Below are 23,719 nucleotides of genomic sequence, written 5' to 3'. Positions count from 1 at the left end.
CCATTCCTTGCAAATGGGTATTCAAAATTAAATACAAATCTGACTGAACTATTGAGCACTACAAAGCTTGTTTGGTTATAGCTGGAAACAATCAAATTGCCGGTGATGACTATACGGAAACATTTGCACCAGTTGCCAAGATGGTTAGCGTGCACACTTTCTTATCCGTAGTTGTTGCAATGGGCTGGGAACTTCACCAACTCGATGTTCAAAATGCACTCCTCCATGGCGATTTGGATGAAGAGGTATATATGCGTTTTCCTCCTGGATTCTTTAATGGATCACCTGGCTATGCTTGCAAGCTCCAAAAGTCTTTATATGGCTTAAAACAATCACCCATAAAACTGGTTTGCTAAATTACATCTCTCTCTCCTCTCCTTTGGTTTCCAACAATCCAAAGCTGACTATACATTGTTCACATACTCTACTGCAGATCATTTTGTTGCGATTCTCATATATGTGGACGACATCATATTAGCTGGCAATAGTTCTTCCCTATGTAATAAGGTAAAGAATCATCTTCACACATGGTTCAAGATCAAGGACCTTGGTAAACTCAAATACTTCCTTAGCATTGAATTGGCTAGAAGCTCCTCTGGTCTATTTCTTTGCCAACGCAAATTTGCACTAGACATTCTCAAAGAGTGCGATCTGCTAGGCTGTAAGCCCGTAGAATTCCCAATGGAGCCAAATGTCCAATTAGCAAAAGCAAATGGACCTGAATATTCTGATCCTACACGCTATAGAAGATTAGTAGGACGACTTATATATCTTACTATAATGCGGCCGGAGCTCAGCTACGCTGTTCACTGACTGTCTCAATTCATGCAACATCCAAAACAGATCCATTATGATGCTGTTATCCGCGTCCTTCGCTATATCAAAGGTAATCCTGGTTAGGGCATTCTCCTTCATAGCAATTGTGATCTTCAGCTTCGTACATATTGGGCAAGCTTTCCAATTACTAGACGATCTGTTACTGGTTACTTTATCACTCTAGGTTTTTCTCCTATCTCTTGGAAGACAAAGAAACAACATACTGTATCTCGCTCTTCTGCCGAAACAGAATATAGATCAATGGCAAGTGCTACAGCAGAACTTTTATGGCTCAAATCATTTTTGCAATCCCTTGGCGTTCATCATCAACGTCCCGTGCAATTGTTCTGCGATAGCCAATCTGCCCTTCGCATTGCTTCGAATCCCGTTTTTCACGAACGGACAAAACACATCGAATTAGATTGTCACTTTATTAGAGAGCATATTCTGTCCAAAAACATCTATACAACTCATATTCGCACTGATGTCCAGCCAGCGGATATCCTCATTAAGGCACTTGGGCGAAAACAATTCTGATTTTTACTATCCAAGTTGGGCATTTCATCCCTCCATGCTCCAACTTGAGAGGGAGTATTAGGAAAGCTGTAATAATCTGTAACTATATTTCAAAATTCATATAGTTAGTTTCTATGTAGTTACTGTTTATTTGTTAGTTTCTTAGGATTATTAGTTATGATATGTAGTTACTGTTTATTTGTATTGTTAGTTTGTTAGGATTGTTAGGAAATTCTGAACAACTTGTAGTTGCTGGTCATTTGAGTGTATCTGTATCAAGCCTTTATTTAAGGCTGCAATCCGTAAATGAAAGTAAGCACTTGATTTATACAGATTCCATTAGGATTGCCCTTGGTCTAAGGGGATTTGGTAGAACTTGGTTCAACATCAATTTTGGAATATTCTTTTCCATAGACCTCCTTAACTGGCTTTTCCAAATTCTAAACAATTTTCATGGCCATCTTGGCAAAGAGTGGTCCCTCTTGTTTGACATAGTTTGTTTGATGATATAGAGTGATATGAATAACTTGAGTTTTGCTAATAAAAGTTAGACTGTGGAATTTGTGATCAAATGTGCAAAAAACATTCCTTTTAACTTATTAGAAGCCGAAAGCAAATTGGTGCAAGTTGTCCTAAGTCCTAAACCAAGAACACAAGTGTAGTTCAGCTGGAAACACCTTTGAATACCCAGATCAAGTTAAATGTGGATGACTCTAGTGTTTTTAGGGTATAGTAATAGGTTGCGGTGGAGTTCCGAGAGATGAACAAGCATATGGAGGGTAAGTTTTTCTAGACATCTTGGCTATGGTAACTAAATCATGGTTGAATTTCTACGGCATTTTAATTGGCCGAAACTTAACATGGGAACATGGTTTCAAAAAGGTTCATCTAGAACTAAAGATGGTTGGTTTAAGTGGTACATGCTTGATTTCTCTTAAGTAAGGTCTTGCAAATGCAATAATTTTCTTTAGGAGAACTAGTCTCACAATGGTGTAGATGTTCTCAACTCGAACTGAATTACCTCCTGTTAAGAATATCTGTGATTTATTATATAAAAAAAAGTTCATATAGAGAATGACTCTTTAATGACCTCGTTAAAAGGGGTTGTTAAAAGAACCATCCTATGACTAACCCAGCCTAAAGGATCAATGAGCTCATTTAGGAAATCAAGACCTCTCATACATTCAAGAAAGGAAATAATGTAGCCAAGTGGCATGCTTCACGTGAGATTTTTTTTTCTCTTATCTCATCATCAATGAGTGATTGTGATAAAATAACATGATCACATGAACACTTTTTCACATGAGATAATCCAAATCTTATTTCTTGGAATGAAGTTTTATGCTGCAAAATGATTTTAGGCACATATTTTAGTCTAAACTTATAATTCTTAGCTATATTTTATGGGAAATCATTTTCTCATGTTATAGGAAATAACTTTTCTCTCCTATACAAATAAAAAGGAGGGTCCCTCAATTTTTTTTTTACTTTTTAGAAAATAGTAGAACCCACATATTTGTCTCTATGATATGAGACATCTTATCTCCTTTAACATGAGATTATGTAACATCCCAAGAGCTGGCAAGGGCAGGGAGTGATCGCCGGTGCGAAAAGACACGGACAATGAGCGGCTCATGCCAAATCTTGCAGCTTGGGGGTTCATGAATGAATCGAATCAACACCCGAAAGAGAGGGATTCCAGATACTGTGCTGGTATGGGACGGTACCGTTAGGAATGACTTATAAGAATTAATTGGTACTACCTATACTAACAAGATGCATCTACTTTTCGGTAGCCCGGATCGGAAGTGTGCGAGTGAGGACAAAGCACACTGAAAAGTCTCGTGTTAGTGTGTGGGGACAGTCGTTGATTCTTGCAAGTTGCCGGGCGTTACAAGTGGTATCAGAGCAGGGTCTGTCTTTCAGTACGGTGTGGTTCGAGGACAAACCAGGCGGAATCTGGTGGGCATGTAACATCCCAAGAGCTGGCAAGGGCAGAGAGTGATCGCCGGTGCGAAACGACACAGACAATGAGCGGCTCATGCCAAAATCTTGCAGCTTGGGGGTTCATGAACAAATGAATCGAATCAACACTCGAAAGAGAGGGATTCCAGAGATTGTGCTGGTATGGGACGATACAATTATGAATGACTTATAAGAATTAATTGGTACTACCTATACTAACAAGATACATCTACTTTTCGGTAGCCCGGATCGAAAGAACTCCAACATATTTTATTCTGTTTATGTATTTCTTTTATAAAAATAATAATCTGAAAAGCATAATTTCATATTATTACAACATTTTAAATGGAGTATCTCAGTATTTATACACAAGGCATAATTATATTTCTCTAAATTCCAAGAATACCCTTCCCGCCCTAGAAAATCTCCTCGTACGTCCAATCTTGGAACATGTAATATCGCCAAAGCCTAAGGTTATAAAAGTAACCTTAAAATTACCGAAAGCGACACGACACTGCAGTATTCCCAATGCCGAGTGAGTGTCTGTCAGGTCGGAACATATCTCAATCCCTGTCCTTTTTGGTAATCTCACACACTTTCTCTCACATCGAAAATCTCTCGCTGTAGATTTTTTCTCTCTCCTACAGCTATGGTATTTCTGTACGTGTGAAAGGGTTAAAATAAAATAAAGAAAGAAAAAGAAAACACGCGCACAAACACAAATCACCTATGAACCCATTAGTCTCTAGTTCAGAGAGCGACAAGGACAAGTTTTTCTAAACTGAGAGAAGAACAAGAAACCACAGAGCCTGAGAAGAAACACAGCATCAAATCTTTGAAGAGATTGGAATACAGAGCCAAGTGGGTCTTTTTTCTTTTTCATTCAATCAGTTTCTATGAAACTCAAATAACCTTTTTTATTTTTTTATTTTTTGTCTTTCTTTTTTTGTTGGTTGGTGTCATTCATTCATTCTTCTTCTTCCATTGTTGACTGTTTCTTCTTTATATCACCGTATTAAATAGATATAGAGGACGAGACAGAATCATAAACTTTTGGGGGTTTTGGCGGTGCTGTTTTGAAGGTAAAGTCGGTGTTTTTATAATCTTTTAAAAGGAAATATGTTATCTTTTGAACGCGTTTTCATCTCTTGTACTTGTTCAACAAACACGTTTTGATTATCTTTTTATGGTTTTAATCATCATCTTGGTTTCTGTGAGTTTGTAGCCAGCGCTCATATTGTTTACGTTTCATGTGTTTTGTGTGTGTGTTTTGGAGAAAAGTGTTTCTTCTTTTTTTGATTGTTTTTTCTTTCCTTTTGTGGGTGTTTTGTTTTGCAGGGTATTTCACTTGGAGATCAATATATATGATATCATATATTTGACTTGTTCTGTTCTAACTTTGTTTTCTTGAGATTTACGTTTCTCTATGAGGAGAAGTTAACATCTTCGTTCACTCCTAATTTCTTGAGATACTTTTTAAGGTACACTGAATTCCCTTGATATTTCAAATCAATGGTCTTTTGTTTGATATGTGGTTAAGCTGTAAGTGGTTGTGATTTTCTCTTAATGTTATTACTTTAATCTTTCTGGGTTTTAAAATTGCTTAGTGTTTAGCATCTAACCAATAAAAAAAAAAATTGTTGGTTGTGATCACATACCACAACCATAAAAATGCTTACTTTTATCAGTCTCGTTTCATGTTTATGTGGATTGTTGGCATGATAAATACACATTCTTTGTCAAAGATAACGACTTCTGTTTTTTTAAACTGTTGAAAAAGGTTGGCATTTTTGGAGAAAAACGGAACTGAGTTATAATGTTTTTGAGGTCCCATCGTCTAATGTTGTGCTTTATAAGGTTACATGTCCTGTGTCTGGTAGATTTTGAAAGCGCCAAAGAATCTCATCTTGTATGCTTTTGACTTTTTTTTATAAGAGCCATGTGAATTGTCTGTAATAGTGGATGTTGAAATGACAGTAGTGGGAGGAAACCGTGAATGGCAGTGAAAAATGTTGTTTGTTCTTGTGTAGTGTATTCAGGTACAGTTTTATCCAGCATATGTGCCCTGAGGCTGTGAATTTAGTCACGGGGAAGATCAAAATATGTTTGAAAGATGAATGAGTCTTTTAAGTACAATCATCACAGTGTCTATATATCTATTTATTTTATGGCTTCTGTTTGTTCAATAGAATATGATATTTATGAACCACAACTGGTGGGTTTTTATTGAGTGGTATGGATAGGTATCTCTTCTCCTATCTAGTAATGGGATGTGATCCATTTTCTCTCGTAGTCATGATAGTGAAGTTAAAAGTTGTGTGTCAGATATTCACTTTGATAAGGGTCCTGTTAAAGACACAGAGGGCCAACTACTGATTGCGGAGCCAGATCTTCTTCATGTTAAATATGAAGAATTCAGGGAATCCTAAGGATTATGAATCAGACAAAGATATATATTTTTTTTAATAAAAAAGAAACCAAACCAATTGTCAGTTTTTGTAATGGTTACTAAAATAATCATAATTACAACAAGTAATGATTACCCAACAAAAGTAGTATACTTGAGTTTATTTTCGAATTTTATTATTCCTTTGATGTTGTGGATTATGACTGAATTTGCGTTTGCAAAACATGGGAAGTGAATAGGGTAGTGTTGATGATCACTATGATTACTACTCTCACTGATGGGCCAATTCTCTTTTGCTCTTTGAAGCGAAACTTTAGGAAACCAAACAAGGATTATGCAGTGCAAAGGGGGTTCAAAACCTTTCTTTAACAAGGAGTAATTTTACCTCTGCACCAATCTTGCCCTCTTGCCTAATAAATTTGTAAAATCACAATAAAATATGTAGAAATAAGGACTTTTTTTTTTTTGCTGGGAGTTGATGTTAATTTGGGCATGAAGCTTTACTTTTTCTCAGTATAAAACTTTTTCATTTTTGCAGAACCATGTACACATTCTAAGTTATGGTTCAATTACTGAATCTTCTGTTCTGCTTTAGCTTGATATACAAGACCATGTTTTCAAAATTGCCACCTCGGACAAGATGCCTATTATTACGTGGATACATTATAAATTAATGAATTTTTAATTCATATGTTGATCATGTCTTCAGTCCTAATTTGTAGCGTCCTTGTCTTCTAAATATGCTTGTTTTGGAAATGACTCTTTGATGCTTTTGAAAGTATGCAAACAAGTTATAGATGAAAAAAAAAAACCCAAAATTCCAGCCTCCATTAAAGGCCTCGATCTAAGCGTTAAAGCATATTGCTTTTTTCTTTTGCTGAACATACTCATCATGATCACCATCGTCTTGTAGCTTTATTCCCCTTATTAGTCTTTTTTAAACACTTGAATACATATCACTGTTTTCATCTTCATTTGCAATATTTGTAAAATTTCTGCAGATGGAACACGTCAAGCCATCAGAAGTAACAGCAAGCAAGAGTAAATTGGCTCGCACCTTTGCTAAGGTTTTTCATGTTAGAGCACTGAGTGGAATCGCACCAGATAATGGACTGAAGAATGTTAAAGTGGATGCAAATCCCAACGATGAAGAAAGTACGGGTAAGAGTTCAGTAAACAAAGAAGATGAAGAGCTTCAGAAAATAATGGCCACAGAAGCTTTGCTTGCAAAAATTTTTGCTAACATTTCAGCTGTAAAAGCTTCATATGCTCAGCTACAGTATGCTCAATCTCCTTATGACCCAGATGGAATTCAAGTTGCTGATAGATTGCTAATCTCAGATTTGAAGACCTTGTCTAAACTAAAGCAATGTTTCTTGAAAAAGGAGTTTGATCCTTCACCAGAGAGAGCAATTCTTGAAGCTGAATCAAAGGAGCTGCTGAATGTTATAAAAACATATGAGATCATGAGAAAGAAGTTGGAGCCACAGGTGAGGCTCAAGGAATCTGAGATTATATTTCTTAGAGAGAAGTTAGAGGAAGCTAATAATCAGAACAGATCCATTGAGAAAAGGTTAAGTAAAAGTGGGTCATTATCTGTTCTTGATGATCTCCATGTTTCAGGACTCAGTCCTAGCCATTTAATTGCTGTTCTTCGCCACACAGTTAGGTCCATAAGAAGCTTTGTGAAGTTGATTGTGAATGAGATGAGATCTTCTGGTTGGGATATTGATGCTGCTGTTAATGCCATTGAACAGAATGTGGTTTACTTGAAAGAAGATCACAAGTGTTTTGCAATTGAGTCCTTTGTTTGCAGGGAGATGTTTGATTCTTTCAACTTGCCTAATTTCTCTCTCCCTAATGAGTCTCTTCCAGATAGAAATAAGCAACAAGTGTTCTTTGGGAGTTTCAATGAGTTAAAATCTGTCAAAGCAAAGGAATTTCTTGCTGGGAATCCAAGATCACCATTTGCAAAATTTTGTAGGGTCAAGTACCTGAGACTTGTTCATACCAAAATGGAGGCATCATTTTTTGGTAACCTGAGCCAGAGGAACCTGCTGAATGCTGGAGAATTTCCTGACACTAACTTCTTCACATTGTTTGCTGATATGGCTAAGAGGGTATGGCTTCTACATTGCTTAGCCTTCTCTTTTGAGCCTCAAGCTTCAATCTTTCAAGTGGGGAAGGGATGTAGATTCTCTGATGTGTACATGGAGAGTGTAAATGATGAAATGGCTGAGGAATCTGAGCCACAGGTTGCTTTTACTGTAGTTCCAGGGTTTAGGATAGGTAAAACTTTTATACAGTGCCAAGTTTACCTCTCACAGCACCAAACCAAAGTAAAAAAATTCACTTCCTCAAAGAAAAGGTTGTAGCAACTGGTATTTGGCATTGATGAGTCACTGACCCCACAACACAGTAGGTTGAACTGGAAGCCATTCTTTTTGAGTTGAAACTTTTGGACGGTGTGAAGGACATGGCCTGTGCTGTGTTGTGGGGACTGATCTCTGGATAGGTTCATTTGTCCATTGGTTTAATTTGAAAAGCAAAGCGCGTGAACCATTGCATTGGGAACTACCCCTCCTCTCTTTTTTTAGTTTCTTTGTATTTATCTAGTTTAATCGAAGACATGCTGCCAAATTTTGCTGATATAAGTAGATCTGTGGCAGGGATATGTTATGCATCGTTACTATACATTGCATATGTACATAATAATGTAGGTGGTAATTTAATTATCCTCTTTTTTTTTTATCTTCGTTTGTTTGTTCTTCTCAGTCCCTCTTTGATCTCCTTACTACTGATTCTCTTTTGGCTAACTCAAGCACGTCCTCTATCTTGAAAAATGTTACTCTTAATAAATGAAAATGATATCTTATTTTATTTCAATGCAAATGTCTCTTACAAGTGGTAAGTAGCTATAGATGAGTTTTTTAAGGTGGATTTTTTCTTTTTTTCTTTTTGTGACTCAGTATTTGGGGTGTTCATTAATTAATCCAAATTGCTGTGTCTGAATCATAAAACTGATAACTAAATTAATCAAAAATTGAAAAATCAAAAATTGAAACCTTTTTTGCATATTTTAATTGGATTGGATTGGATTGATTTTTGATTTATTTGGTGAAAATTGATTAAATTTAAACTGATTCAATGTATTATGTATTTATGAAATATGGTTACTTGAAATTTTGTTATTTTGTAAACTTGAAATTTTGAGTGTTATTAATAGCAAATTATTTTGTTTTAGTTTTTTGTTTTATTAATCTATTTTAATTATTCATGAATTTTAAAATGTATTTTAATTTGAACATTTGAATTTTTCAATGGTTTATAATTTATAGATAGCAATTTGTATGATTGAAATTTTAAATTTTTCGTAAAATCGAAAACGGATCCAATCCAAACCCAATAAAATTGGATTGGATTTGATTAGATTTAAAAAAAAAAAACTAATGGATAATTAAATAATCAAATCTAAGGAATTGAATTGGATAATTTTTGCTTCAAAACTAATTCAATTCAGACCGCGAACACCCTACTCAGTATTATTAGTATATTCAATATTAAAATTTTAAAAGATAAAATGAAATTTAAGACATTTGTACAATTTGTTCTTGAATTTTATTCAATTTTTAAAATTTTAAAAGTTAGTAATGGAGATATTAAATTAGGTAGGAGTTATATAACTAAGAAAAATTATTTGAGATAGCTTTTTTTGTTAAAATAGGCTTAAAATGTAAACATCTGTTAATTTTGTAAGAGAAAAGTGCAATTTTTAAAAATAAAATATTTTTTTTTTAAAAAAAATGGACAAATAATTTAATTATTTATATTATTATTGCTATTTATGTAGCGCAGATGCCTCTAAATCTATACAGTGTAAAAAGCGGCATCACTTTTTCATTAAAGGAGGTCCTATTTAATTTTTGAAATTAAATTAATCTTTTAAAGATTTTAAAGATCAATTTGACTTCTTAACGTTTATAATAAATATTAATACACCCTTTAATAAGAAATATTTAAATATTAATTTAGTCTTTAAATCATTAATTATTTAAAACTAAAAACAAAAGATGCAAAATGTCTTTCAACTATCAATTGGGCATTTACTCTCCTTTCATTTTTTCTGATGTAATGTTCCTTTGTAGTGGTTGAACTTAAAAGAGAAAACAATGGCTAAAAATCAATAATGCCCTCGTAAGACTTGACAAATATATTGGAATGGTCTTGTATATAATGCACATTGGGCTTCTGAATGTATTGAAAGTTAATTTGGACCCACGTGTTGCCAACTCTGAGGGTGTATGTAACGACAATATTTGCAAACCTTTCATGTCTCATAAATAAGGTTTTGATTCTTTTAGATTTGCATCTCTATTACGTCCTAACCGTTACAAATATTCTAATAATACAAGCAAGGAATAGGTCGGTGTGGGATTCATATGGTATAAGTGGAAAGGGGGTTATATGGATCTTGGTAGGGTCAGTCATGTTATTAAATTTTAAAAAGAGGCCATTTTTCTCATAAAGTAATTGTGGGGTCAATATTTTCCCCCTTGATTTGATCACGTTTATGCCATGTGGCAAGGGTTAGATTTAGGTTATTTTCACAACATTGAGGGTAGGTGATTTCTTTAACTCTTGGGGTGTAGTGTACGAACATCATAGATCATTGTGATCAGGTAGCGACATTGATTGAAGGCCTGAATTTGGTGTGACAGGACAAACTTCTTTGTTATGACCATAATGACACAATGAAAGTAGGGCAGTGTAAGAAAATACTGGAATTTTTTTTTTCATATCAATCGTATTCTCTTAAATTTCAATTTTTTAAATCAATTATGAGTTTAATTTTGAGTACAGAAAGAATCAAAAATTAAAATTTTTATGCTCCTCTCAAAGGTGATATTGATGAGGATTGAACCGAGATTCTTCCGACACCTACTCAGCTCTCATACACTAATTAAAGTACTATTATTTGATAAAAATAGTGGAACGTTGTTTCTTATTAGAGTAATTCTTTTGTGTTAAAATTTTATATGATCTGATCATATTAAATATTTTTGTCTATTTCTTCTTTCGTATACATTAAATAATGGGGGTTCAATTATCATTAATAAAAGAAGAGATAAATATAAAAATTTCACATAATCAGGTCATAATTTTTTTTTATTTTTTTAGATAAATAGGTCATATAAAATTTTAACATGGTGGTTACACGATTAATATTAGATCAAAACATCATTTTTCAAGCTTATAATTGGGTATAGTTGCGTGTCTGGGTATTTATAGTTAACGTATGGTTCTGTATATGTTACGCAATTGATATAGTTTTCGTTACGAATCTAACTTATTTTTAATTTTAAGATATTAAATACTTGTATTTTTTTGTTTAATTTCTTAATCTCTATCCTAAATGCATACTGATCAGAATAGGATTTTACAATTGGGTCGATCATTTGATCTTCCTCTACACAGCCTGAAATCGTCTTGGGTCAAAGCATCTTGCAGTTGGGCCGCTTTATCCCATGAGTCTTTTATGGAACGAGATGAGGGGTGTACCTGCAAGACACTCCGACGCTCAAGTCAGATTTGGTTCAAACAGGTTTAATTATGTAGGAGAAGATAATGTACTTTGTGGTTAATACATGTATTTATAGTGAAGTGATGTGCTGCTTGGAAGATGTCTTTCTTCATGGTGAAGTCAAAGATTTCTTGGTGCCAAAGTAGTATGGCTGTGATGATTAAATGTTGAGGAGCTTGCTGTCATAGAGTTTTTAATATTATGCATCTTGGAGAGATGGCCTTAGTGATAGATATGAGGTTTGCAGCCTTCTTTGACCAAAGGCTTTTGATTTGAACTTTGTATTTTGGGCCTTGTATTTGTATAATATTTATCAGATCACATACACTAACAAAAATTCAAATAATTAAAATATTATGGAAAATAATTGTCTCATGTAACAGAGACAAGATAATAGAGTTTACTATTTTTTTTTAAATAATGAACTTTATTATCTTTGTCTTTGTTGCATGATATAATTATCTCATATAATATATGAGATAAATATTTGCTGCTGAGTGCTGACTATAGCCAATTGTGTAATTGAAATCAATTATTGATGAGTGTAACAATTGGTTCAGTACTATTTATGGTTTCGGGAAATCTGACATGCATTCTTCCCATTAAATGGTTTAAGGGGCTTGAGGAACAAAATTGGCTTAACTAGGAAAGTTGCTGGCATCATGACCCTCTAAGGCTCTAATTAATAATTATAGTTAATAAGAGACGTTTCGGGAAGGCCTATGCTTGATTTTGCGCTTTTTTTTAGGTAACATTTTTTAAGGGTTTAATGTCTTTTAAAACTGAATAGAGCTTATATTTTTTTTTTCTCTTTTTTTTTTATATGGCTTCATAAATTTGTGTATGTAAGAAATAATTTTATTTTCTATAAGATGAGAAATATCACATTCAAATTTTAAATGGGTTCATCTAATCTCATGTTACATGAAAGAAGATCTCTCATGTTGTAGACACACATGTGGTGGGATCCATCATTTACAAAAAAAAAATTAAAAAAATTAAAAAGAGTATCATGATTTTCGATGAATTTATTGGAGATAAAATTACTCTTATATTGCATAAAAGTAATTTTTTCCATTTTAAATATATTTCCATGTGATCGAAACACAACCCCAACTGTAAGACCCACACAAATAATAATAATAATAATAATAATAATTTGCATATGTCAAATAATCAGAAAAGGAAGTTTTTCCCTCACTTCTACTACATCACATTGCAGAGCACATGAGATATTTCACCTTCACTCCAAATCCTTCCTACACTCTTCATCAACTTTTTCCCTCCTTAATTGAATTTTTAACATTCCTCATTACTCCCCCATAAGTTTTTACATCTACAGGCTACAGACTACTCTTCCTCTTAACCTTCAGAAACACTCACTTGCAACATACTTTTCACATCCCAAATCATTTCCCTACCTTATCATGCATCTTCTTCTCAAAAGAATGAAGACCCGACCCTATGTGTGTGTACATGTTTTCGTAACTCAGATAGAGGAGGAGTGGGGATGGAAGCTGAGAATAGAGAGAGATCAAGGGGCATCTTGCTTGTTAGGTTATTCAAGTGTGGTGAGTCTCACATTTGTTGGTAATTGGTTAAGTGAAATCCATATAAGTGGGAGGACCCATGAATTCAATGCCGTAAGATTTTGGGTTGATATATGGTGTCAGACCCACTTGATATGGTAGTGTAAGCTTAGTCCATTGGTGGGGTCCCTCGCCATGTGCTCCTCCAAGACCCGTCTGACAGTGGTATCATTGTCGGGTTGGGCTCAAGTTAGCCTGATATTTAGCTAGGAGGCGAGCTGAGTATTTGGCCTTGGATACTCGGTTAAGAGGGAGCATACAAATATTGGGTTTCACACTTAAAGGGGAGATTGTTAGAATATTCAAGTGTGATAAATTTTATAACACCTCGCATTTCTAAAACATGTATTAACATATTATATGTGAATTAAAGGGTAGGATTAGTGAAAATCCTGAAATTAAAGCCAAAATACAAAGGAAGGGTAAAACGGTAATTAGCCAAACACATAACCCTAGGAAGGTAAAATTGAGTAGGAGGTCTCAAATGATAAAAATAACCCTGGAAATGGATTCAGAACGAAAAATTGAGTGGTTAGGCAAGTTTCTTAAAATTGAGTAGGAGGTCTCGTGAGGTGGCGGTGGACCCACCCTACTTAAGCGACAATATGACAACATGGCCTAGACACTATTCACTCACCTTCCTCCCTCTTCTCTCTCCTATACGCGCGGCCTCCGTGGATTTTTGGGGAAGATTTGATTCAAATTTTCAATCCCCTCTAACTCCCTCAATACTACCTCAAATCAAGCAAAGTTTGTCACCAAAGTTGTTGGAAATCATCATCCAAACACAGCAGCATTTTTGGGATTTCAATGTTTTTGGAGTTGTTTGTTCAACCTATTGCTTGGGGATCACTTGGAGGGGTCATTGGCCTAGCTTGTGATTATATTTCAACACATTTGAATGGATGATTCATGAATCTAAATTTTGAAAACCTAGAGCTAAAATTGTATGATTGATGTAGTTAGAGAGCTCAAATGGAAATTGTGTATTAGACAATTATTGCTTTGAATGATGTTTTAGAGTGATAAATGTCATAAAAATTATTGGTGAAATTGGGATTTTAACTTAGTGAATTTTGGGTTGTGGTTCATGACTTTGTGAATTTGATTGGTTGTAAGATTGTGTAATTGAGTTATTGAGTGTTTGTATGAATTAAAAGCAGGATTGTATGATGTGTGAGAATGTTGAATTGGATTGAATAACCCTTGGTTTAAGACCATGGACAATTCGGCCATATTGAGGGAATTAGGGGTTTGATGTTGTGAAATTATGTAATTGATGTGTTGTGTTGTATATGGTGTTTAGAGGTGTGGTGTAATGAGTGGGTGCATGAAAAATTAAAGGAAAAATACTTGGAGTGTGTGAGAATGTACATTGGACCTAGAAGGAAATAATTGGAAAAATGATGTTGTGATGGTGTAGGATGGAAAGTGGGACCTAAAATGGTGTTGTGGTAGTCTTGGGATGCTAAAGAAAAATTAAAAGAAAATAAAGAAAAATATTTTGTAAAATAACACTAAGTTGGCCGAACCTAGCATAGGTGGGGAGGAATTTTTGGTGTTTTGGAATCTTGTTGATTTCACCTTGTATTGATGATCCTTGTGTGATCATTGTAGGTTGCCTCCCTCGGATTTGAACTCGGAACCGTGAGCTTGGTGGGTTGCCTTTGGTCCCGGACCAAAGGGATTCTGGTAAGTGGTCTTGAACCTATGCATGTATACTTGATAACTTGCATATATATTGGTTGGTTGATATTGAGATGAAAATGGCCTATGTGTAGGCATTTCTGGTGAACCATGCTTGGTGATATTGTAATAGGGAGCTATCAAGCGGAGGAGATTATTCAGGTAATCTCTTGGTATTGGGGTTTGATCCCCGTGTGTGCTCCACCATGCCTGTTGAGGGTAGTGGTCGAAGGTGTATGTTAATAATGTAGTATAACATGTTCATGCATTGTGTATGCTTAGTGGTACATAGGATGTACCGAGTCTCTGGCCAGTAGATAGTTGCCTTCGGGCGTTACAGACTTCCACTGGATAGGTCTCCATGAGGGAGTTCTAGTTGACCTAGGGTCGTGGTGTGTCATCCGGAAAGGAGCACACTAGGAAGTCTCGGGTGTATATGGATGGAGGGTGCCTTGGTTGATGTTCTGGAAACAGTCCTTGGTTTGAAACCCGTAGGCTATATGCCGAGGTCAATAGGCCGTACGTTACGTGGCTTTGGCATTGACCGTTCCAGCTTCGTCGTATTTTGTATCCCTATGCTTCCCTACTTCACTAAATCCCTTGCTTTATCTCTTTTTAAATGTTGTATTATGTTATTGATATGTATCGAAGTGAGCCATTGGGCGGAGTATTATCCAGAACCTCTGGGTTACTGAAATATATTCATATATCTCACCCCGCTTTGGAGATTTTATTTCAGGTGGTGCTAGTGGTGTTGGAGCAACGGGCAAGAGGCCCGTAGGATGATGCTCATGGGCGTATTGTGGATTTTGTATTTTGGTGTCACATGACCTAGGCTAGACTTAGGACATGAACATTATGTTGAGCTAGGACCATTCATATTGTCATTTTGTTCATGTCTCTTTTTGGCTAAGTTTAATTGTTTTTTATTATGTTTCATTTGAAAGTTATGGTGTTGTAATTAAAGTTGTAAATTGTAATATGTCCATTGGAGATGATGTAAATTGTATTATGAATAATTTATGTAATATTGAAGCATGTATGTGATGAAAAGGCAATATGCCTATTCTAGGATTTGATCTATGTTTTATGTCAAAGAATGCATGCAATTGGATCTTGTGATTGAAATTAGTTAACTTTGAAAAGGTAAGCAATGATTATGTATGTTGAGAAAATTGAATATAAATGGTGAAGGGTTGTAAGAGAACCAAGGTATTGCTGGTCCTTGAGTGTAGGGTTGTGCAAAAAAATTGGTTCACTTGTCCCGTCCTTGATCTGACCTTGACCTGACCCATAAATACCTATTTTTTTTGAACTGAATTTAATACTGACCCACTTTTATTTGGGTCATTTTTTGACCTGACTTATTTAATAATTGACCCATTGACGCAAAACTTGACCTATACCCTCTATGTGAAAAAAAAAACCTAGAAATCACGTTAAGACAAATTGGGATTAGGTTCTCTGACTTCTCTCTTCTCCCAACACTCTTGAGTCTTCGCTCTTCCCTAATCACATTTGTAAAATTTCTGAATGGAGCAACAGCCACACTGCGCCGCCGATGATGATGAAGGCCGTTTCTCCTGAGAAGAGCAGCATTACTTCCGACGGCGATAGAGACAGTGGTGGCGATGATTTTTGGGGTGAGATAGAGCTGTCGGAGCTCATGAACAGCAACTTGTGGACTTCTTCCTGTGAAATCACGGCGTTTTCGAAGGCTGAGCTTCCGCCACAACAACCTTTCACGGCGTGCCTATAGTGTGTATTATTATGGAAAACTGTTTTGTGTTTTCATCCTAATAATAATTATATTTATGATTAGTATTAGTAATTATTTTCACTAATTATTTTTTGCTACAAATTAATCCCGTGAATGCATAGACATGTGTTTTAATATATACTTTATTAATAATCAAATTGGGATTAATATAATATGAATTTCATTAATTTAAATTGCAGATCATATAAATTTTTTTTAATTTTTTTTTTAGCATTTAAGATTTTTTTGATAAAATATGGTATTTGGATTTTAAAGTTAAATAACTTTTTTGTTAAAAAATTTATATTTATTTATTTATTCAACAAATATTAAATTTATTATATAATTTATATATGTTAAAATAAATAAATAATTAAATTACATGAGTTTGAAAATTAAATCAATAACTATAAAAAAAATGTTTTGAAACCAAGTCAAAAGTGGGCCAGGTCGGATTTGACTCAATTTTGAAACCAAGTCAGACCCACTTTAAAAACCAAGTCAGGTCAGTTCTGATCCAGTTCTGAACCAGTTCAAAAATTATTCAAATCGAGTCAAATCTGACTTGGATAAAATTAAATTGAGTCGGGTCAAAATACTTGACCCATAAAACCAAGTCGGGTCGGGTCGGGTCGGCATAAAAACCCGCTCTGACCTGACCCATGCACAACCTTACTTGAGTGCCACCCATGATTATTAGGTACAAAATTAAGGTTAGATAACACACCTTCAAAGGTGGGATTTATTGGAAAAACAAAGGAAATTCTCGCAAAATTTCTAGAAATTGGCAGAATTTGGGTGAATTTTGGGAGAGAATATCTTCCTCCACAAAATTCAAATATGGACGTTCCATACACCATTTTAAAGCTTGAGATGTCAACTACCTTGTGTCAAAATTTGATATCCATAGGAGGTGTGGGCTTCCCTGTAGAAGGCAGAGAGCATGGACTGCTCTGGACACCCATGTGCAGGGGCTGTTTCTGGCAGATTTTGAGAATTTTATTCCCGCTTCGTTTCTTGGTCAAATTAGGTGCATGGTATGTCATATTGAAGCTTGAGGTGTCTAGTTTACTCTTTGAGAGCAATTGATTGAGTGAATTTTCCAGAATCATTGATAGAGTGAGGGCTGTTTGGAGCCTATTTGAGGTTGGCTGGCAGATTTGCTTGTCCAATTTCAAACGGTGATATCCGAAGAAAACGAGAACTTTATGACTCGTGTGATTGCTCGTTAGAAAGATAATTAAGTGTGGAATAACATACTAAAATATGGGAAGAGCGCGTCATGCGGTTTATCCGCAATAATTAAAATACCGAACCATGTTTGGATAGGTAGAAAACCAAAAAGTGACATTTAAGCTAAGTGGGTTTATGGGAACCCCTTAGTGACTTGAGAGAAGTTTTATATGATATTTAGGAAGTTTAAATAATTGTTTAGCAAAGAGTTTACAGTTACGGTCACAAATTTTATTTATTACGCTTTATTATTGTTTTAAATGCTCGCGTAATAAAATGGAAAAAGTTTACTCGCATTTTTATAAATGAATTGCTGTGAGTGTAACTGCGCTTAATATCATAATCAATGTTAACAATACCAGTGTATAACGGGCTGTTACAAATTTCACATTGATTGGTAATGGCCTAAGTGAAGTACATAAAAGTGTGAAGACCCATGTACCTAATGCCTTAAGATTTTGGGTTGTGACATGGTGTTGGAGCCACTTGGTGTGGTTGGTTTAGCTTAGCCCATTGGTCAAAACCTTAAGGCATTAGGTACATGAGTCCTCCCACTTCCTCCCGCTTATATGCATTTCACTTAGCCCATTACCAACCAATGTGGGACTCACCACACTTAAATATTTCAACAATCTCCCCCTCAAGTGTGAAACCTAACATTGGTATACTCCCCTTCAATCGAGTACCCAAGGCTAAATACTCAACCCGCCTTCTAGTCAAACACCAGGATAACTTGAGCCCAACCAGGCTCTGATACCTCTGACGGGTCAAGGAAGAGCTCATGGGCTACGCTTACACCACCATATTAGACCGAGTGTGTCTCCATGGGGAGCACCGATATTATTTGTGAAGAAGAAGAAGGGTAGCATGAGATAGTGTACTAACTACCGGCAGTTGAATAAAGTTACGATTAAGAACAGGTACCCGTTGCCCCATATTGATGATCTTCTGGACCAGTTGAGGGGTGCCTGCGTGTTTTCTAAGATTGATCTCCGGTCCGGATATCACCAGATCCGGATTAAGCCGGAGGATGTGCTTAAAACGGTGTTCCGATCCAGATACGAACATTTTGATATGTTATTCCTTTTTTTGGCTTACTAATGCCCCGACAGTGTTTATGGATTATATGAATCGTATCTTTTAACCCTATCTGGATCAGTTTGTTATTGTATTCATTGATGATATTTGTAACATCCCGCAAAATTAGGACATAACATTACGTACAATTAAGGGCGTGTTGTAGGCTTGAAACTCGAATTAATTTTCTAAGCCCTAGCTAAAAGAATAGGAGTAATTTAATATAACCTATGAAAAACTTAAATATACTAGGAGGCATATGAAATAATAATTAATAACTTAAGGCAGCAATGTCGATTAAGAGATGGTAGCTTGGACCCTTAGTTAACCTTTAATTTATCCTAAAGGGAAAATCCTAATTATTTGTATTAGTATCTAAAGAAACTAGCCTTGCCACTCCATGCAGCCAATAGGAAGAAAATGATCCTCTTGCATGAAATCTGATTGGTCCGTGACAACCCTCATTTATCCTATCCATCTTGATTCTCTTTCTCAGCGCTAATGGGAGGAGTAATAAGCTGACCATTATCTTAAATCTTTTGAATAAAACTAAGATCAAACTTAACCTTCTTGACCCCTCGCGTAGCACCAAGGATTGTCTAAGAAATAAGAGTGTTCATCACTGATTCAGATTTACCTTTAGCCTCACTCAGATTCCCCTCACGAACCATAAGCTCTCCTAGCTGAACATCACAAACAATGCTTGTATCCTCCTCTGCCTTATCTCTTCCCCAAACCGTGAGCACCTAAGGGAAAGCAAAACACTTGAAACTATTCTTCTTCCCATTTTTCTAGTTGGCCGTGTAACGCTGAGTAAGGAAATTGAAGCACAAGTTTATTTCTCTTTTTTCCCTCCCCTGGCCAGTCGAAGACACCTCCTAGGAGGTGAGGCAATTTCTGCTCTTCATTGTCCCATGCCATTCAAATTGGTACCGAAGGTATCCTTCACCTTTGCATGCAGCAAAAGCTTGAACCTTTGGAACGCAGGAAGTTGAGGATGCTGCTCAAACCTTGGTGGCTTCCCATGTGACCGATTTGAGGAATTTTGATTGCATGCAAGGAGGTAATATAGCATAACTTAGTTTCTCTACCTCTTATTGTCTCGGTCATACATGCATCGAAGGAGGGTACTTTGTAGTTGTCATTCCTTTGCCCCTTGCTGTCCGATTTTACGTACATTAGAAAGATATACATTGTGTCATTCTTCTCCCTTGGTTTTGTTCAGCCGTGCAGCCATATTTTAGTGCATGGAATCGTTATAATTAATTTGAGAGCTTGGAATATGACTCATATTAGATTCTGAAACTGCCCTTCGAGTTATAATAGTAATTTTCAGCATTTCAATTGTGACAATAAGAGAGGTTTGCATGCTAAAATTTAAGTAACCACGCCATGTAAGGTAGGTGGAGTTATGTTAAAGAAAAATTGGAATCCCACAGGTAATAGTCTTAAAAACTGATTCTGTTGTACTGTGAACTTGAGAAATTTAAATTGATAGCACTTATTGGAATAACCTTAAAGGCAGAATAGTAACGGGAAATAGAAGTATAAGAATCCGACTCAAGAATAAGGATTAGAAGCCACAAGGCAAACTCCTAGGGAATCCCTTTTTTTTTTCCTCTTTGTTAATTCTCGGTTTTCATTCTCTTGAACTGGAGTTTTAAATTGAGGAAAGTTAATTATTTTGATCAGATAAAAGTGTACCTTGCATTGATTTAAATATGGTTTTCTTATAAGTTATAAGTTGATATGAATATGAGGTCATTAGAAAATGAATGAAAATCCATGATAATGATAAGTATTACTCTCGGCCATATAGGAAGATAAGACATGAGTTGTTGTCACTTGAATATCCATGTTAATTTTGGGTCATTATCTTATAGAGGATAAGATTGATTAAGGATTATGTATGATTAATGATGAGAATGATGTAAGCCAAACATAAAACCTTTCCTTGCCCCTTATCAGTTTCGGTTTATATGTGTGGTCTGGGAAGATTAAACTTGTGTCAGTTACATTCCTTTGCTTTTAACCTTTAGATCAGCCATGGATTTTGGGTACAGCATGCCGAAATAGATTTTGTGAATTTGGAAAATAACTCTTTGTTATGCTTTGGGGCTGTCCATTTGAATTAGTATTTTAATCCAGCTTTGCATACTCTGAATTTATATAGACAACATGTATAATGTATAATTTAGTTAACAGTGATTAAATGAGAATGGTAGAGTTTTGTTAAGATGAATTTATAGGCACTTAGTAATCATGAAAACCGAACCTATGTGCTTAAGGAATTGTGGGTTGTAATTTTTGTATAAATGGAAAAGCTATGTGTACCTAGTTGTTGCCTAAACCGAACCTGCATGTGTAGGTCCTTGGAATGATTCTTTTTGTTACTTGCTAGAAATTAATAGGACAAAAATTAAAGATAGGAAGATAATTAACTTATGGTAAGGCAGCTTTGAATCAGAATGTTAATTTAATTTAAGAACCTTGAAACCGATTGGGAACCAAGGATTTAGGAGAATGGAAAGATATGTAACGTAAATGAATGAATATAATAAATTCTGATTTGGCGTGCGTGTTTGTTTAGGTGCACAAGGTCCTGAATAATTGGACTGTTTGATGATATTCGGAATGCTTGATGTAAGAGCTAAAGAGTTAAGGTAAGTGTTTGGTGGTATTACCTAAGGTGACTATTAGCTAGCGTATAGAATTGTGAATTGTTGCTCACATGTTCCTTCGATTAATGTGATGTTATATGCTATATGTATGCTGCCTATGAATGTGACAAGATGGAAAATCATGAATGAGAAGTAATTGTTATGTGGCAGCTTGGTACGGAAAGTACATGAAAGATATGCTATTATGATGTTGATGGTACGGAAAGTACATGAAAGATATGCTATTATGATGATGATCTAATCATGTATATACACCTCATAATTCATTTGTTTCTTGTTTGTGTGTGAAGCATATCATGGCATACATGCACGAATTTCATGTTGTTCATGGATTAGAATATTTATATAAATATGCATACGATTGAGAACGCATCATATAGGCATCCCTTCGGTACCAGGGTATGGGACACTTGGCTTCAGTCCGCATAGGCCATAGTTGGAATTCACCTTTGATGGGAGCCATTATGGAATATCCACTGTGTATGTACACGCACGACGGTGCTATGAGCGTAATGATGGCGTTATATACGCACTATGATATGTTAATACATCTCCGGAAAATGAAAGGTTGATGTGACTGTTTATAATTTTGTGCCTAGTTTAATATTGTTGCATTATTGGTTTTGCTATCACACTACTGAGATTTTTCTCACCCCTTTGGGTTGCAATTTTTATAAAATTGCAGGAGGACGAAAGAGCATATGAAGACATGGTTATTTTGAATATTGGCTGTTAATTGCTGCTGTTTGGATTTCTGCTGTTAACTGTTTGCCTATTGGATGACTGTATTATTGGAATATTTTGGGAAATTTGGATTACTGTTGGAAGCAAAGCATTATTACGCTACTGTTTTAAGATTTTTATGATCAGTTAGGACTTTGGAAAAATTCTGGAAACGTTTTGCGAAAACTATTTCTTAAGGTTTTGAATGCAGTTTTATAAACCGTTTTGCGAGCACTTTGCAAGTTATATTTAGTGGGGCTACAGACCTCCGAATGAGGTATAATTCATATGTACGTAAAGCCCTAATTGTGTACTTTCAGATTATATAAAGATTATGTTCAACGCTTGTAATTCTGAATTATTATGATTTTTACAAGTCAGGAGGTTTCTGGAAAAATACAACGAAATTTCAAGTACCTTGCGAGTTCTGTTTCGTAAGGCTATTCACCTCTGATTCGCTTATAATTTATATGTACGCGAAGCTCCAGATGTCTAGTTTCTTTATAACAGAATTTTTTTTAGCTTTTGATTTCGAATTTACATTATTTTTGCAAAACAGGCTATTTTCAGGAAAATCAGAGTTGCACAGCAAAAGCCTTTTAAAAATATATTTGCTGTTTTTACTTTTCAAAGTCAATTTTCTAGGAAAGCTTTTATAATTGGTAATGTGAAATTTTTTTTACTGAACATGAATTTTTACTCGTTAACAATTCGACTCTAATCCACTTAGCAGACAACTCCCTTGGACGCGTACAGGGGAGGGTGTCACACTATTTTAATCTATTCCAAGAGTAAAGAGAAGCATACGAATCATCTGAGGATGGTGGTACAGGTGTTGAAAGATAAAAATCTATATGCTAAGCCAAGCCGTCTAACTGCGAATTCTGGTTATATGAGGTGCAATTTATGGGTCATGTGATTTCTTCTAGTGGTGTTGCTGTGGATCCGAGTAAAATTGAGGCTGTAAGTGACTGCGAACGACCTAAGACTGTGACTGAGATTAGGAGCTTTCTGGGTCTTGCTGGTTATTATCTCAGGTTTATACAGGGATTTTCTGCTATGGTACTGTCGTTGACACGATTGACACGAAATGATACTCTTTTTGTGTGGACCCAGGAATGTGAGGAGTGTTTTTTGACTCTGAAAGAGAAATTGACCACTGCTTCTGTGTTGACTGTTCCTGATCCGGAAGGTGAGTTTGAATTATACTGTGATGCTTCTAAGAAAGGTTTGGGGAGTGTTCTGATGCAAGAAAGGAGAGTGATTGCATATGCTTCTAGGCAGTTGAAGCCTCACGAGAAAAATTATCCGACGCACGACTTGGAGCTCGCTGCTATTGTGTTTGCCTTAAAAAACTGGAGGCATTTTCTATATGGGATGAAGTTTGATGTGGTCAGTGATCACAGAAGCTTGAAATATTTGTTTGATCAGAAAGAGCTGAACATGAGACAACAGAGATGGGTGGAATTCCTAAAGGATTGTGATTTTGAACTAAAATACCATTCGGGTAAAGCTAATGTGGTGGCAGATGCCTTGAGTAGGAAGTCTGTCAGTTTGTCTCATATGATGATGTGGGATAATGAAGTGATTGAGCAGTTCCAGGATTTGTAAATAATGGATTTCTTTACAGGTAGGATTTGTGACATTGAGTTAACTAGAATCGAGAATGAATTACTTGAGAAGATT

General features: G+C 35.5%; 1 protein-coding gene across 3 annotated transcripts; it reads left to right on the top strand.

The window, feature by feature from the left end:
- The first annotated feature begins 4,012 nt into the window (after nt 1-4,012).
- On the top strand, nt 4,013-8,523 carry LOC133296604 (protein GRAVITROPIC IN THE LIGHT 1-like). Of its 3 annotated transcripts, XM_061495626.1 has the most exons (4): nt 4,013-4,158; nt 4,321-4,379; nt 4,636-4,778; nt 6,706-8,523. In XM_061495626.1, exon 4 carries the CDS (start codon nt 6,706-6,708, stop codon nt 8,077-8,079), a length of 1,374 nt encoding a protein of 457 aa, XP_061351610.1. In that variant the 5' UTR covers nt 4,013-4,158; nt 4,321-4,379; nt 4,636-4,778; the 3' UTR covers nt 8,080-8,523. The 3 variants fall into 3 exon arrangements, with proteins under 3 accessions (XP_061351610.1, XP_061351611.1, XP_061351612.1); XM_061495627.1 differs by lacking the exon at nt 4,321-4,379; XM_061495628.1 differs by lacking the exon at nt 4,636-4,778.
- The last annotated feature ends 15,196 nt before the right edge of the window (nt 8,524-23,719 follow it).

Source organism: Gastrolobium bilobum, unplaced genomic scaffold (genome assembly GCF_033153095.1).
Source record: "Gastrolobium bilobum isolate Gb01-03AN ecotype WA unplaced genomic scaffold, APGP_CSIRO_Gbil_v1 utg34888, whole genome shotgun sequence".
Lineage (NCBI taxonomy): Eukaryota > Viridiplantae > Streptophyta > Magnoliopsida > Fabales > Fabaceae > Gastrolobium > Gastrolobium bilobum.
This window is presented reverse-complemented; position numbering and strand designations above follow the sequence as displayed.

Excerpts from the sequence above, each read along its gene's own strand:
- LOC133296604 (XM_061495627.1), top strand. The coding sequence starts at position 6,706 with ATGGAACACGTCAAGCCATCAGAAGTAACAGCAAGCAAGAGTAAATTG.